The sequence below is a fragment of the Chiroxiphia lanceolata genome, chromosome 4 (assembly GCF_009829145.1).
Source record: "Chiroxiphia lanceolata isolate bChiLan1 chromosome 4, bChiLan1.pri, whole genome shotgun sequence".
NCBI classification, from domain to species: Eukaryota; Metazoa; Chordata; class Aves; order Passeriformes; family Pipridae; genus Chiroxiphia; species Chiroxiphia lanceolata.
In genome coordinates, this window is record NC_045640.1 from 27832262 (window position 1) to 27849410 (window position 17149).

General features: G+C 37.9%; 2 protein-coding genes across 4 annotated transcripts; both read right to left on the bottom strand.

Annotated features, from left to right (window-relative positions):
• Nucleotides 1–235: 235 nt before the first annotated feature.
• Nucleotides 236–9184, bottom strand: LRRC66 (leucine rich repeat containing 66). 2 transcript variants are annotated; one of them, XM_032686821.1, is made up of 5 exons: nucleotides 9025–9184; nucleotides 8301–8801; nucleotides 5819–5988; nucleotides 4959–5286; nucleotides 236–3562 (listed from the first exon to the last, which is right to left on the bottom strand). In XM_032686821.1, exons 2-5 carry the CDS (start codon nucleotides 8794–8796, stop codon nucleotides 876–878), a joined length of 3681 nt encoding a protein of 1226 aa, XP_032542712.1. In that variant the 5' UTR covers nucleotides 8797–8801; nucleotides 9025–9184; the 3' UTR covers nucleotides 236–875. The 2 variants fall into 2 exon arrangements, with proteins under 2 accessions (XP_032542712.1, XP_032542711.1); XM_032686820.1 differs by having other exon boundaries at nucleotides 8301–9184.
• Nucleotides 9185–9292: 108 nt separating this feature from the next.
• On the bottom strand, nucleotides 9293–17100 carry SGCB (sarcoglycan beta). Of its 2 annotated transcripts, none has more exons than XM_032686823.1 (6): nucleotides 17023–17100; nucleotides 14907–15116; nucleotides 13889–14074; nucleotides 13585–13776; nucleotides 12929–13060; nucleotides 9293–12106 (listed from the first exon to the last, which is right to left on the bottom strand). In XM_032686823.1, the coding sequence occupies exons 1-6, from the start codon at nucleotides 17044–17046 to the stop codon at nucleotides 11903–11905; spliced, it is 948 nt and encodes a 315-aa protein (XP_032542714.1). In that variant the 5' UTR covers nucleotides 17047–17100; the 3' UTR covers nucleotides 9293–11902. The 2 variants fall into 2 exon arrangements, with proteins under 2 accessions (XP_032542714.1, XP_032542713.1); XM_032686822.1 differs by lacking the exon at nucleotides 17023–17100 and adding an exon at nucleotides 16083–16138.
• Between the last annotated feature and the right edge of the window lie 49 nt (nucleotides 17101–17149).

The following is a 17149-nucleotide window of genomic DNA, read 5'->3' on the forward strand; positions in this document are numbered from 1 at the left end:
GCATTTTCTTGTAACTTGGGTCTGCTCCCCCTCATGGTGACATTTCCCTTCAAGGACTGTGTCAGGGGTGCTGTGTATGTTGAAAGGGCTTTGGGCCATATTCAGAGAAAATTTTACTTTACAGTTGTTATCTTTTGGCTTAGATAAAGTTACTCTATATCAAGCTACTAATATTCTAATACAGCAGTTTTGGAACTGCTCTTGATTTGCCCCTCTTAAGTAAAATTCTGAAGTCTTTTTTTTAAATTACCCTGCCCATGTCATCTCATCTGCAGACTACAAGTGATGTCCTGTCATAGCTACATCTCCATAACTGACTTTTCTGCAAGGATTGAATTCTATAGTATTTCTTTGAGAAAAGTGGTTTTCATTATTCTTTATGTCTTGTCAAGTTAAAAAGTAATTTTTTAAATGTAATTGAATACTGCTTGGACTTACCTATCGTTGCAAAACTGTGGGAATTCATAGACAATCCACAAATTTGGCTCAAAAAGCAGAAGACAGTAATATGTACTATTTCACTGTATAGGGTGAGTACCACAGGAAAACACAGTAATAGTAATGATGTCACGATAATTTCAATGTTTACATTTATTTTAGACAAAGAGAGACAAAACAGTGCATATCTGAAGCAAATTCCAATGGAAAATAACGTATTAGAACTAACAACAATGAGAAAGTAAATATATACTATAACTCAGCAAAAACTTTATTATCTAATGTTCTAGAGTTGTTTTTCATAAAATGTTACTGGTTTGTTTTTTTTTTGCAAGTACCTTTCTAAACAAAAGCCACTTCACTTTGAAACAAAATAATTTTTGCGCTTGCTGTAATGACATAAACACTGTGGGAGCTTAGTATTACAACTCTGTGTCTCAGCTATTGAAGTTTGTTTTCCTGCTTTGCAAAATATTAGAGAATCCATCGAACGCTCTTTTCTTCTTAACAAAAAATGGCTCCTGTCCTATTTTTGTCTGACTTTCTTGACTGAGATTTTCACTGGAAATTTGGAGGTGTTCTACAGCTGTTGTAGAATTATTTCCCAGTTCTGTCAAAGTGGTGTCATCTTCCATCTTGCTGGAATCAGCACTTTTAGACATTATATTTCCTGTAGGGTTTTGTGGGAATGAATGTGAACTGTATTGTATGCTTTCACTGAAGAAACCTTGTGGGACTGAGAAGGAATGTGCATCCTTGTCACTCTGATCCAGTTGGAAATGACCATGTGTTGTGAACACTGACTGTGTTTTCCCAGAAGTAGGCAGATGCAGCAGATCTGCTATAAGATTGTAAGATTGTGTTTCTTCAGGCAGACTGCAGTTGCTGGTATCCTGTAATTCTGTGTATCCATCACAGTTTTTTTCATCAAAACCTCTTTCCATTTTATCTGCCCAAGCCTTAGTTGTGTTTTCTTGCTTCCCCTGTGGTAGCAAGTCTTCTTGCTGTGTAATGACCATGAAATGTTTTTCAGCTCTATGTTCAGACAGCGACTGAAGAGATGATTCATTGCTGGAATGCAGCAGCGATGTTTTTCTAACGATTTCATTCAAACCAATATCAATGGGAGCAAAAATAAAGTCATTGTCCTCAGATGTATGCATGTCTCTTCTTAATGTGATATCTGCTTCTCCATGATTCTTTTCAGGGGAGTTCCTGGCTATGCTCTTGTCTGTACTTCCCTCTAGTGCATTTTCTTTTTGTTCAGTGGGACTGAAGCTGAGGGAATGCTGTAGTCCGGTGGGAAGTGGATACAGCTGCAATTCAGCCTCTTTAGGTGTGTTCTCTGTGTCATACGTGGGAGAATGTTTTAGTGAAAGTACCGTGTTACCAAAATCCATACTTTGACTGTGGAGAGAATCAGAAATAGAGTTTTGTACTGTCGACTCTGCATTAGTAAAATAATCAAATGCCCCTGGAACTTCTTGACTTGAAGAACTAATTGTATCTGGATCTGACATGCTTACGTGGCCACCATGTTTATCAGTGTAAGGGGATGTTGTTTCACACGTGGTGGTATCTGATCCATAATTAATAGTGGTTTCAGAATGTGCAGCGTTCTCATCTTCATTTTTTCCAATATGCTGAACTTCAGTGGCAATATTTGGAGACTCTGGCAGTGTTGAGAGCTTCTCTGTTCCACTATTTGTATTGGCTTCCTCTAGTGATGACTGACAAACTGGCAGGTTGTCACTGACATCAACACTGACATCAGGTTGTTCTAGTTCAAAGTCTTCTAAAGAACTACAGTCAGTCAGTGAGAATGGAGTCCCTTCATCTGAAGAACTATCACCAAATGTATCTGCTGAAGCATCTTTTTCATTTGAACATATCCTTTTACAGTCATACTCTGTAACAGGAAAGTTTTCTGTTGTTTCACAGCTGCTTAAATTCTCAATATCTGTGTCACTTTTGGAGACATCAGGTAATGTAAAATCTCCCACATCACTAGGTATATTTAAGTTGCTGTTTAGACCAAGTTGTTCATCACAGCCTTGCCTTCCATGCATAAATTTTGTAGTGTGTGTGGGTTCATTATGCGAAACTATACCTTTTCTTTCTGGAGGATCTGGTGTAGCCTTTGTGATCTCGGAATACAACAGAACAGAGTTGTTGCTTACTTTGCTGTTCCTAGAGTCTTGTGCAACTGAATGTGTTTGTACTGTGGAAAATGGAAAATCAGTTTCTCCCTTCTCTGAATTTGAAGAGTCGTGATTTGAGTAAGGGTCAGCATTCAGTCTCCTGGGTATGGGAGGGATCCTGCTCTTCTCTGAGTCTTGGTTGTTTGTATGTGTTGAATCTTTCCAAAATGCAGTGGTATTACTCATTAATTGTCTTGGTGTTACTTCACTGCTGTTCTGGTACTCTGTCCTTACAGAAAATAGTCCATTATCATAAACATCTACACTTTCATAATTGTCAATACTATTTTGGATTTCTGAAAATACTGGTTTTTTCTTCATGTTGATCTCGGCATTGCTTTGTTTCTGGTATTCTGCACCACTACCAGTGACATTTTCATATGAAGTAGAAGTTTCTATAGGAAAAATGCGTGTGTTTCTTGAAGAATTCTCATCACAAATTAACACATTACGCTGTGTATTTGTTGGTTTGCTTGCAGAAAACTCTCTGCTCAAGGTTTCATCTGAAAAAGCTTGATTAGAATATGTATGTTCTGAACTTGATTTTTTATTCCTGTGCATGTGTCTCCACAGTCTCACCAGGTAGGGTCTGGCAAAAGCACCCAGACAAAAAGCACAAACAAACGTAATGAGCACTGAGAGGGAGACAGCCAGTGCAAGGTCTGACTCCGCTTTTTCTTGTCTAAAAACAGTGTTAGTGTCCCGGGCTTTTCTAGCCAAAAATGTTGAAACCTTTTCTTTCACTTCTATATTGTAAATGAGATATTTCTCCTTTGTTGTATTAAAAATACAGAAATATAATCCTTCAGCAGTTTTCTCAGCATTGTATATCACTAAATTATTTCTTTTATTCAGTGTCATATGAGGAAGACTGTGATTTTTTGAAATTCTACCTTTAGGTGTCCACCAAGAGATTCCATTATCTGAAATAAAAGAAAATACAAACTCAGTCTTTCTTAAAAACATAGGATACTTGGTTTGCAAGGTCAAGTTATTACTGTAAGAACATACTCTGATCTATCTTTGATAATTTTGACAATTTATTATAAAATCCATTTTCTTTTTATCCATCCATTGTCATTTTACATAGTACAAAGTCTGTCAAACCATCATATATTTTTATGTATACACCCCCCCCACAGACCCCCCATTTAAAAACACAGTATATATGGGGTCTTAATAGGAAATTTTACAAGAAAAATGGTATGGGTGAGGGAGGAGGTCACTGAAATAATTTTAAGTATGTTCTGGGTTGTACTAGAAACAGCTGCTGATCTTCCTTGTGGAAGAGACATACTAACAACCAGCTGCTTTCCAGCGTGGCCATGGTCACCGAATGCAGCTGTGGGATAAAACTTCACCCGTTGACTGTCAGGGTTTCAACCACTGTGAATTTCCTGTTACTGGTTTGACTCCAGCAAAAAGGTCTTAAATCAAGGATATTTGTGTTGATTGAGCAATTGTTCCAAACTTTAGCTAGTGTGGGCCATGGCTGGTTGTTGGCTTTTGGAATATGTTTCAAGGTTGTATGTTCACCTTTGCCTTAGGTTTTGTTCCCAGTTGAATTTTGGTGCAATTCAGTGTGTTGATTTTAATCCAAGTTTCTGTGACTTTTCTTGTAAATAGACAAAGTAGGTGGCATTTCCAATATACCCAACGTATTTGCATTTGGGGATGAAGTGTTCCCAGGGGCAAGCCTTACCACCCCCAAGTGCTGTTATTCCACTAGAGTTAAACCATTTTGCCTCACTGCATATGACACATACACCTTCTACTCTAAGTCTGGTCTTCGTTTTCCACCTGCATGGAAAGTCTTGGCTCTGTAGGTTTTGTCTCTTGTACTTTCAGTGCTCTGTATTAATTGTAAATGTAAGTGAAGTGTGCTACAGTAGCTGTACTTTTTAAGAAGGAATAGAAATCCTTTCTCTTGCAAATAAACTTTCATTTCCTTTTGCAGTTAGCTGAATACTGAAAACTATTGCATCCTTCTCAGTTTTCTGCATGGCCTGGAAGTGCCATCTCACTGTTTGGTACTTTGTTTCAGTCCAAAATGAACTGATACATTTGCAACATACTACTTACTGAAATTTGTGTATAACTTGGCATCCTTATTAGTTTAATGTGAGGAAGGAGATGAAGCCTTTTTTGGGAAACATGACTTTCAAATATTCTAACTAGTATATTAATTGCATGTTAAATTGTTGTTCAGTTATTTTTAAACAGTATCTTTAAAACCCCACTTTTAAACCCAGATTTCTTTGATCATTCTGCATGCATTGGGATTTTAGAGGATTTAGATGGAGCCCCTGATGTACATACCCCTTGTGTTGTCCAAGTTACAGTTCAGCACTGCTGTGTTCCCTGTTGGGATTGTAGCCCTCTTGAGCAAAACACTGTCCTTGCAGTTTAAATGGAAACTTGAAAGATACAGCAGAGGTTTCTGTGAGTTGGCAAACTTATTGTATGAAAGGCTCCATTTTTTCCTTGTGGAGTTAAAAGGAAAATGAATTAAATGTTTAAAAGCATTTAGCCTGCAGTTAAATATCCAGGCATTATTTGACAAATACACTTCAAGTTGAAAGAAGTTCAAATTGATCAGTATTTGTGGCAGAGGGATTGTCAGAGGATTTTCACGGAGATCCACAACCTATTTGGGAATAATTCATAAGTAATTTGATTAGTCTTACAATGGAATCCTTATTGCAACATCTACAATGTTTCTTTTAGTATACAAGCACTTTTGTAGTTATGCAAACAATACATCTATTTAGGATTTCAATAATATTGTTCTAAGGTTTTTAATGTACATGAAAATGATAAATTGTGGTATGTTTAGAATTCTTCCATTGTAGACCTATCTCTGTGTGAATGAGAAACTGCAGGGCTCTTGCCATGGAAAGAATTGGGGGTAGAAAAGTGTGTTTAAGGCAATTATGGATTGATTTGTGGCATAGATAAATAGTGAATTGATGGTTATATTTTGTATATTTATGTGTGTGATTTCCTATACATGAAAAGCAAATATATAAAAATATTATTGTCACCATTTGCTTTGGCTTTTATAATTGTACACTAGTATTATAATCAGAGCAATATAATCATGCTGAAGAGTTGATAATTAATATCTTTAATGATGATTAACATAACATATTGAAGCAGTTGTAATATTGCTTTACAACCTGTAATTTGTTGAGATCCCTGAAGGCATCTGGATGAATTTTAGTTATCTTGTTGTTTTGCAGGTCAATGTCCTTCAGCTGTGAACAGTTTTGAAAATCCTTTGGGTCAATCTGTTGTATGCTGTTGGATGACATATGGACAGTTTGTAAAGATTGCAGCAGGCCTAGTCCTAGGAAGAACAAAACTATGTTACATTTCATGTTCTTGTTTTCCCAATTGCATCAAGTGTCTTTATAAAATTCTTTGCAACAAAATTCCTTCCATTCCTGTCTATTGCAATGAGTGGCTGCAGCCTTTGTGTTATTATGCCTTTCCTAGTCAGTGGTTGTCCTATTCTAAAAGTTGCATAGGATCAACAGCAAGCACATTAATACATTCATTGTCAATGCATGCTTTAAAAATTGACCCTTTCATAAAAGCAGTAACATTCCTGTGATCTCTGTACTTTAAGCATACTTCTCTGAAGAACTGGAGGTAGGAAAGGAGGAGCGTGAAAAGGGTGGAATATATTCAGTTTAAAAGATCCAAATATGTTAATTTTAGGTAAAAGATGGAGATACAAAAGGTGATACAGTATCTCCTATCCATTGCCATCTGCAATTTCATGGGAGTTTTTAATACATGGAATTATTTGAATCATATTCATAGGATGTAAAACCTGACTGAAAACAAAAATGTGTTGCTTATGCTTGTCTGCCTGTGAATTATCCAGCATGGCAGTATATTCTTCAGTGTATCCTAGTTATGATAACATCTGTCTTGCACAAGGAGCCTTTTTGAATGCTGGAGATGCCTCATTTTTCTCAGATGCTGTATAGGCAGCCCCTGAAGCTTCAGCCTGCAAGTTCAAGTGGGAAGGCAGACACTTGAACAATCAGCATCACCTCAGTGTGTAACACCTGACTGTCACCTTGAATTGATTTTTGATCATACAGCATTGTTGAGAGCTACTTGTTCTTAAAAATTAAAAATTTTGCCCTTGGTGTCAGCTGCTTTACTGGAAATCTCTTTTCTCAGTTTGCAGTTCTGTTTGCCCAAGCAATTGATCTTTGGTTTTATTGTGAAAAGCAGAGGGAATGACTCATTCCTGCAGTAAAACTAGAGGTAGCTGATAGGAAAGGTGTTCAGAAGTTCTGGCAGTTCATAAATTCTTCCTTGCACCTGCATGAAGAATTGTACTTTGGATGCTTCCCTGAAGCTAAACTTGTGCTAAAAGTATACACTGGTAGGGTAGCAGTGGGCAGCAGCCTGACTCCTGGGGTGGCAGCTGTGAGAAGGGTTTCTGTGGGAAATCTTTGCTTTAGAACTGCAGTTTGTGTTTTCTTACCTGAGCTTAAAAACAAGAATGTTAGTGAAGTATTCTGGATGAGGAAAATAAAGTTCTAAACATGTATTTAAATGAATATGGGATTTAAGTACAACTTGAATTATTGTGGTACCATGCATAGCAATTTGATCTTTAACATCTAAAAATTGAGTCTCTTATAGAAAAGATTGATCTGTCTGACCCACTGAGGCATCCTCTAATGTGTAGTTATATCTATCTAAATTTGCATCAATGTATTTTATAAAGTAAGCTTTTCTATATTGTCTGTATGACCTTACAGATACTACAAAATGATTAAGTGAAATGGATTTCCTGCATGGCAGAGAATTAATACCATAAAAGGAGAAAGCCAGAACTTTCAGGACCCTGTGTAGGTGCACACTTATTGCCTTTGTCTGACATTATGGGATAAGTGGGGTTTTTGTTTGTCATCCCATGTCCTCCTGTATTTTCAAACTCTAGAGCTAATGAATCTGATGATGTTATCAGAGATCAATAAATTCAACACATTATATAGGATAGGGGTGCTCATTCAGCACCTTCTGCTTCATTTAAAGAGTTAGGACAATGGGAATCATCCCTTTATGAGGATAAAGGCTAAGATGCCCCCGCACAGCTCAGTAACCAGCAAAGCCTTTCTAAAAGTCTGTCAAAACTTTACAGCCCTCTCCTCTTACACCAAGGTGTCACTTTCATTGGGTGTCAGATGGCATAGAGCAAAATTGCTTTGACTGAACAAAATATGTTTTCCTGTCTTCCTAAAATACGAAAATTGGAGCAAGTTTTATTCAGAGTGTTGACTTTCTTCTGAAGGGCAATATAAAATTCATTATCTGCAATTTTCTTAATGTTACGGTTCACGACTGGTGAGGCTGGTGTTTTTCCAAAGACCCTTACTTCCCTTTCTATACGAAAAGCAAAAATACTGCTTGGGCTCTTAAAGGATAAACTTGGTTATATTTGACTGATATTAAGGCATTAGAGTTGCAAAGACTGTATAAAAAAAAAAATCCCCAACCTAAACTGGAACAATCCATTTGCTCTGTATTTGCAGGTGGAAAGTCACATTCTGAATTCAGTAAAATGTGTGAATTATATCCAAAACCAACTTACCCCTGGGAAGTCAGGTCCTTAAAGATTTTTGAAATGCTTACCTCTTGGAACTGTATTTAGATTATTTCTTTCAACTGACAATAGTTTCAAAGCAGGCAGGATACGATCAACAGTTCTGTACGTTTTAGACCCAGGTGCAGGCACAGGTGTGTCCAGTCTGAGGGTGTGGATGGCATTACCATTGAGGTTCAGAGTTTCTAAAACAGGTAAATTTGTACAAGTAGTTAAGAAGAGTTCAGAAATCAGGTTGTTACTGAGGTTCAGGTGTTTCAGCCTCCATTCTTCATTTCTTCCATCAGTGCACAGAAAAGTTTTAATATTATTGTAACTAAAATCAGCCACTATTGTTGTTCGTGATATATCTTCTGGAATAGCAGATGTTCTGGTAAAAGAACAATTCAGTAGGAACTCCCCATCCCACTGGCATTCTGAATGGTGATGTGTAGCAAGAAGAATCTGCTGTGACTTGGTTCCCACTGATCCAGGAAGATTAAAATAAAGGACCACAGCTATGACACTCAAGTGAAGGTTATCCATAGTATCTATATGTAAAATGTAAAATTATAGTTAAATTCAGCATAACAAGAATTCAGTAGAAAGCGGAAATACTTTGACATTAAAAAAAATCAACAGCAAATAACCAAAGCATTACCAACATTCTGCCTTAAACATTCAGTCTTGGAGTCTTATGTATTTTTCAAAAAGAACATTCATAAACCGGTAACCTTCCCCCTCCCTCCACCTCTCCCAAAAAACAATTAGAACCTTTTCTTTCTTTTCCAACCCTCTGTTCAAGAAACACAACTTCTCAGGAGGCTTGTGAACTAACAACAGTGGAGAATTTTGAACTCTGCTTCAGGTATCATACACAATTACCATTGAACAAAGTCCACTGGATACAATCCATGACAAATAGGTGTGGATTGACTTTCATAATTACAGGTAATAAAACACCAGTTTCCCTGTCAATAACAGAACAATGTATTTTTAATGAAAAACTATATTCTTAGAAATAAGAATGCTGAAGCACAGCTGCATCTTAGAATTTATTGTTTCATTTCAAAACAAAGATTAGAAATTCTATTGTCTTTCACCCATTGAAACAACTACCACCTTTACATATGCTGAGAACTCTTCACATGCAAGTTGTTTCAGCGTACCCAGTATGGCATTTTACAGAGGCATGTAGAATGCACTTTAAACACACAGAATCTTAAGTGCATCTGTGGGACTGAAATAATGTGCCACGCAATATGTTTTAAATACATATTAAAAAATGTACCTTAGGCAGTTAGTTAGAAGACGTACAAGTAAATGCACAACACAAGGCGTGTGTGTTGCCAACATTTCTCAAACTGTGTAATATAAATATAAAACATACTAGCGATACATAAACAGTGGGTAGCAAATTGATAATTTATTTCATTTGTTACTTGTATTATTGGTTTTGCCAATAATTTTATCCAAAAATATTCACACTTCAAAACCAATTCTCCAGACCATGATTTAAGAGTACCTTTGTGACAAATCTTCAAGCTACACTGCATACAGTCTTTTAAAATGAACTTTTGATAATTACAAGAATCCAATACTAGCATACAGGCATGCTAGTATTAACCAGGGAAGAGCTTAAGTATGCTTTTTGTGTGTAACCTACTTGACCAAGGCAGTATCTGTCATTTGCAAGATCTATTTCAGCTTTGAGGATACTGATCTTTTTAAAATGTATTTATATATATATGAATATATATATATATATAAATAAAGTGACAAACTTCCATTAGCATGAGAGTGAGAATTATAAAAATGTTTATTTCCTCCTCTTAACTGTAACTAAATGCTAAATGAGGCACTGCTTAGCAGTAAAGACAGGTGCACGTTTTCAGCAAAATGGGTGTGAAGTGTTTAATAACTATTAACTCTAGTAAAACTATGAAGTTCATGAAGGCATTAAGCAAAATGTTAGTACTTTCCTATAATCTTTAATGCGAGCAACTCAGTGTCTTTTGCTACATTTTATTCTGCTTATTCTGATTTTGTCAGAACAGCTCCAGTGCTGTGCAGCCTCAAAACCCCAACAATTACTGAGCATCAAAATCCAGCTTTGCCTTTGAGCAGTGACGGAAACACAACCCCTCTGACTTCCTGTGTGGTATAATACCTGACTTAAGGATCCCCCTCCAGAAATCAATTTCTCCCATACACATCCTGCCTGAAGACTTGCTGACTTCCAGTAAATTTGGGAACTGGGACCTTAGATATGAAGTTCTTGTTACAGCAGAAGCTGGTTCGTATTTTATGGAATTCTATGTACTTTGAGTGCTGTAAAACAAGGGTAGATAGTTTATCTTCCTAGAACAAATGACCAGTTCTGAAGTTAACTTGTAACATTCGCACAACACTTAGGAAAAGAAGTGTGTTCTTATCTAGAAAAGCTTGTTGCAAAGTCACCTTTGTGGCCTCCATTATTAAGGTTATTTGATGCTGCTGCAAAACATTAAAAAGCTATTTTAAACTGAAGAAATATGTGGGATGGGGAAAGGAGCAGTCTTATAAATAGCTGGTCTATTTTTTAGCACAAAACACCTTACTACTGCAAAAGCAGTTACAAGGCTGCAGTAGGCCCCAGTTCACCAGCTTCCACTGCTGACAGATTCCAATACACATGTATATACTCTGCTGTCATACCATCACATTTAGAATTACAGACCTGCAGTTTAACTTCAGAATTTAATTCTGAGGTTTTGAGTAATGCATCAGTAATGACCTTTATGGGGAAAGAGAGATGATCTCAGACACTGCTGCAACAACGATGCTTTAGGTTATTACTCAAGACACTGTTCACATTAAAGCACCCAGGAAAACACTATTTTTGGGTAGTGAGCAAGTTATATCTTTAAAAATGTATTTCTAATATAAACATGTTTTATAAATACTTCACATAAATTAAGCATCTGCAGAATGCCTTAACAGTACAGAGAGAATGGGAGCTCAAGCAACACTTGAATAACTGCAAGACTATTTCAAAATTCAAGTGAAATTTGCACACTTGGTATTACTTTGCAAATATGATGATTTTTTTTTTTAATCACATGAGAATAAATGACAGAAATAATGCGATATTTTACAGTGAATCTGCCATTACCCCTCACTTAGTATGCATCTGGTAAACCACGTAAGTTTGGGGGAAATCATTGTATCAACAGGAAATGGAGAGAAGACAAAAATCTGCCACTTCAGCCATCCTAGGCAAACTCGCTTCCAGCAACAAGTTGACATTCCTCTTGAAGTACTTCAGATCACAGTCATGTTGTCAGCAGTCCTCGAGGTCTTGGGACGTAGGACAAAAACCTCTAAAGGCAACTGAAGGCAGTAAATGTTGTTGCTAAGATCATGTTCTTTAAATATATTCAAGAAGGTACTTCAGTGTGCACATACCCTGAAAGCTTACTGAATCAGTGCCACTCTTGCAGCTAGCAGGATGAAAACATAATACTTCTGACCGTAACAGCCTTTCCTAAAAAATGTTATGTAAGAAATGTTAGTATAAACTGCTGTAAAAACAGAAATCCTTGAAGGCATGCAATTACTTCATACAAATACATGTAAACACCAAAGAGAACTCTCCTGGCAGTGGTTTGCTCTAGTGTGTGGCTCCACACGGATTGACAGAGGTCTGACAGCCCATGTTATAACCTGTCACCTGAACCTTGAACAGTGTCCCATCTGCACACATACAGAGCTTGAAACGCAGCCAGTTGCCATTATTGAACTGTTCCCCATAGGAAGAACTTGGCAGTCGTGATGGGCTGACCATCACAGTTCCATTCAGGATAATGCTGTTTTCCTATTAAGGGGGAGAGAAAAAAAAAGTACAATTTCTAATTTAAACAAGGCAGGTTATTTTTGAGAAGGACAAGCTGGTTTAACAAATAAATGACATCTTTAGGACAGCTGCAGAACCAACACAGTAAAACAGGTACGTATGAAAAGGTTTAATTTTTTAATGGAAATTATAATAATGCTCATGGATTTCTCAACTATGCAAAGCAACTGTGCTTTTCTCACATATTTCTCAACTATGCAAAGCAATGTACTTTGCTGTTCCAGTGGTAGATCATTACTGAGACAGCAGAAGTGTGGCTTTTCACTTTAAAGACCTCAGCAAATGCAGTAAATCTAAAAATATGGATGTGAAATGGTAATCAGTGTTTGAATTCGTGTAGGAAATTCGTTCACACTTGAAATGAAAGTGCATATACCTCTGGTTTTTATCCTCCTTTAACCTTTTTCATCATTCCATATGCCCTGCAGTCTCCAAAAATGTTAAAGGAATGCTAATGAGTCTTACTGTGGCAGCACAGAAGGTAGTGCTTCTAACTGGCAAAGGTTACTGACCCCTGAAAAGCTTCCAGAAGAGAAAATTAATTCCCTTTGGTATTTTTTCCAGGGCAGAGGCCAATAGCTTGGCTTTAATTGTATTATGGGTTTTTTGTGTCTTAACAGTAGAAAATCATTGTTACCTGAAAACTACTGAACGACTACTTCATCATGCTAGGCTTTGCGAACAAAGATTTGGGAAGGGCTCTACCCACAAAGCTACATCAGTTCACTATCAGCCTGAATTTGAAACTAAACTATTCAAAAAATGCTGATTTGAAATACTTACTGCTTTAAGTTCCATGTTACCACCCATTCGAAACTCAATGGTCTTGCCTGTAATGAAAACACCTTCATTTCCACGGACAATAGCACGGCCATCGACCTTTATGTTTAGATCACTGGTTGCATTGCTGGTAATCTAAGAAAATAACACACAAAAAAAGTGTATTACAGATCAATGAAAATGTGTCACTTCTATTTGTCTGAGTAGCTTAATTACCTTAAAAGTATTGCTACACAATTTAATAAAAAATGTCAATGTACTTCTTCCCTTCTGCCATTATGCTTGCAAACCTTCTGCCTATTTATTATTTTCCACATTCACATTTAAAACAAGAATTACTTAATTTTGTAAGGCATGTAAAAGAGTTTATTTTTGTGGTAAAAATAACAATTCATATGACAATTTCATGGCATACATGGCTAACACTTGTAGCAAATACATGCTTCTTTTTCGGACTGATTATGTAAACTTATCCCTCTGTTTTCACTTAATATGTTCCTTCTATGTATTTATAGGTTTGGGTTTTTTTTTTCTGGGACAGGGCTGCTCAATGCTTCCTAAGGCACACTTAACCCTCTATAAAATAACTAGTGCTACTCTCCTGTTATACAAAATATGCACTGTATTCTCATTAATTATAAAAAGCAAGAGAGACATACCCTCTCTGTAGAGGCCTTTTGTACATTCAAGATTTTAACTCCATTTGGCAGATGAAACTCATGAGTTTCATAGTCTGTGCTGAACAAGGTATTTTGTGTCCGTGGGTCAACAAATTCCATGCCAATATCACTGGTTATAGAAGTTTTGTCTTTTTCCACACTAAGCTTGGTTGTTCCTTGCTGAAATACAATCTTCAGAAAAAAAGTCATTAGGTTAATAAAGTTTCAAATATAACATTTATTAGTGAGGTAAGTGTAATTCCCTAGTGTTGCTCATAGACTTTCAAATCATGGTAAAACTTACAGGCTGATTATTCCCAGTGATCACCAAGTCTTCATTCCGTCTCCCTCCTACAGTGCTTTTATATAAGGGATGTATAACACCCATGTCAGACACTTGCTTAAACCGCAACAAGCCACTCTCATGGAATTCCATACTGTCACAACCATTGGGACCGATTCGAATTACTGCCCAGATAACCAGGGTAATCTGAAAGAGAAACAGATTTTAAAAGATTAAGTTGATTGTTTGTATCTTCCCACAAGAAGTACGGTATTAACTATATGTTTTATTTGAAACAATTATTAATGCTAGTGTTGAAGTGATCTTTAGGTGTGAATTTACTTTAGTCTGTTTAATTCCATCATAACACATTTAATTATGAAAAGCATTTTACATTAATTTTAGACTTATCTGGAACAGTAACTAAAATGATTTTTATGTATATATGAAAATATTAAATCCAGAATTATATCTTTTTTCTGTTTAAGGGTAATCATGGTAGTATTGGCTAAGCAAATTTCCTGAACAGCTCAGCTCAGAACATACTTAACCCTGACCTAGAAGAATGCACCCTCCCAGGTGGTCATCCAGTTACAAAAAACAATTCATTACTTCTCGTTGACCAAGCAATAAAGAGGTGGTAATTACAACAATGAAGCTTTAGATTGCAGTGCCTGGTTAATTCTGAATGCTCACGTGCAGCTCTGTTATGTAAAATGTTCCTGACATATATCCTGAATGCATTTGTACTAATAATACTTTGCATGGAGTGACACTTTGAAGGTTTCTAATTCTTTCTTGCATAAACAGTAAGTTCCTTGCTGAGATCTTGGTAACTGAATTTACATGGCTGAATTTACAAGATTCTTCCATCTAATCTTGTTCAGGCTACAAAAGAACAAGAAAGGAATGAGAAAAATGAGAGTCTACTTCAGTACATTTTAAGCCCTCAGCCATACTAGAAAAGTTTTATTTCTCTAATAAACCATCACAATGAAATATGACCTAATGTTGCTTACAGTGTAAGTATTATACTCACAATCAGATTGATGACGGCCAAAATAAAAAGAACAACAATCACACATATGGCCAAGTTGCCTTTCCTGCCACGTAACCCTGTCTTATGGAGACGGTCTTCATCAATTGGAATGTATCCTGCTTTGAAGTTACTGTTGTGCTCCTTATTAACATTCCTGCGTTCCACAGCCTTCTCTCGCATAGACTTCTTCACAGGGCCATTAGAACTTTGCTGTAACACAAAGCATGGATTAGTTTTAAAAGGCATGTCAATTCACCAAAATGACACACGTATATATGTATGCCAAAAATATAAATCTGAATTGACTAGTGTAACATAGTAGATGTTACATTCAATATTAGATTTCAGTCTGCCACTCTGTACTTAGCATACATGCTTAGAACCACAGCAATCTCTGCTAACACAATGACTAAGTTTAAAATCCAGGTATTTTCAGACAATATATGGTTTTATATCTCATTTTTATTATGGCAGATAGAAATTATTAATGATACTGCTGCAGTAAAAAAACCCAAAGCAGCTGTAAAAGAACTTCATCAAGTTTTTACCTCTCAGGGAAGATAGAGGAGATAATCCTGCAGGTCATTCGCCAATATACAGGATTTTAGCTCCCTTCATGCTCACGTATGACAGACTCTCAATTAGTCTATTCAAAAGGTGTGTGGTGAATAGAGTTTTTAAGTTAGTTTGATAGTATGATAAACAAAGTCTCGAGTTTCTGTAAGTTTTTGAATAATAGTTTATTATATGGTAAAAGCAAGCAGCCAGCTGGGTGACAGAAATGGGACCAGTTTCCCAAATCTGCACACCCCTACTACAGGGTACATTTAGTATTTATCTTAGCTACTTCATGCATATTAATTATATCATATACATTCTACAGGTTTTTGCTAAGTATTTAATATATGGGTTTTCTTACAGCTAAAGCTAAAAGGTTTGTCTCTACAACCAGTCATGCATTCTTGGACAAACAGGTGCCTAAAAAATCCATATTTTATTTTTAGGATAGTAGGGAGGTTTAGGGCCTCTTGACCTTGTAAGGGTCTGTTTTATTTCTTTATGGGGTGAAATTAAGTTTTACAATCCGTTTGTTTTATTTTGATGTAATCACCCATTTGCTTCACGAATCACAATTATTTATATATCACAATAGCATAGGGTTTGTACTGAACTTAAATTGCTTGCATTGAGAAAAATACTGTGAGGCTTCAGACTTGTCATGGGAAACTTGGCCTACCTAATTAAATTTAATAATCTTAAGTTACTAGTTTGCAAAGGATATCCTGTCAATGTAACAAATTCTAAGAGAAAACTCTGGTTTTAGAGTCTAGTTATTAGAGAAAATAAACTCTCGATGTTTTTTTGTAGCTGTCCAAAATTTTGTTCCATCTCCCTTGAACTGAACAGATTGCTATTTAAGGATTCAAATCTTCACAGAAGGGACTTGATATTTCTGATGTTATTTTGTTCACCTGAAATGAATCCCTAAGCTTACTGCGCTTGCTCGTGTCTATATCGATGTAACGGGTAAAAATATCTTGTTTTCTTCTGTTGCCGAAGCACAAAGAAATGGTGCTGAGACTTGACCTGGACAAGTTTATGGAGAGGTGCCTCGGCGATGTTCGCAACCGCTCCGACCCAGCACAAACCGTGCGGCCGCGTACGCACCCACCGCCGCCTCCCGCCCCGCTCCTTCGTGCCAAGCGCCTCCTTCACGCAAGGCAGCGCCATTCCTGCAGTGCAGAAATGCCAAGCGCTTTATTCCCAAGGCAGAAAGTATTTTTGTTTGTCACAGACCCGCGCCTGCGGCCGGGACAGCGCCGCTCCGGGCCCCGCATGGCCGAGCCCGTCCTGCCCCGCACAACCCCGGGCACGGGGCGGGAGCGCCCCCCCAAGCGCCACTGAACCTCCCCGGCCCGGGCAGGCGGCGGGGCTGGCGGGCTCCAGCACCGCACCAGCCTCACACACGCCGCGAAAATGGCGCCCTCGCCAGAGCGCCCCGTGCGCACGCAGCACCCTCCCGGCCGGACCCGCCGCTCCCCGCGGCCCCGCTCCCCTCTCGCTCGGTCGGGACGGCGCCGCCGCCTTCCCGGGCCGTGTCCCGGCGCGGACGGACCTGCTCGGGGGCGGCCGCCGCCATCTTCCCCCGCTGCTGCCGCCGCCGCTGCGGAGAGGCCGCGGGCGCCCCCTGGTGCCGCTGAGCGGGCGGGTCCCCGCGGCCCGTGCCCTCAGGCGTTACCCGG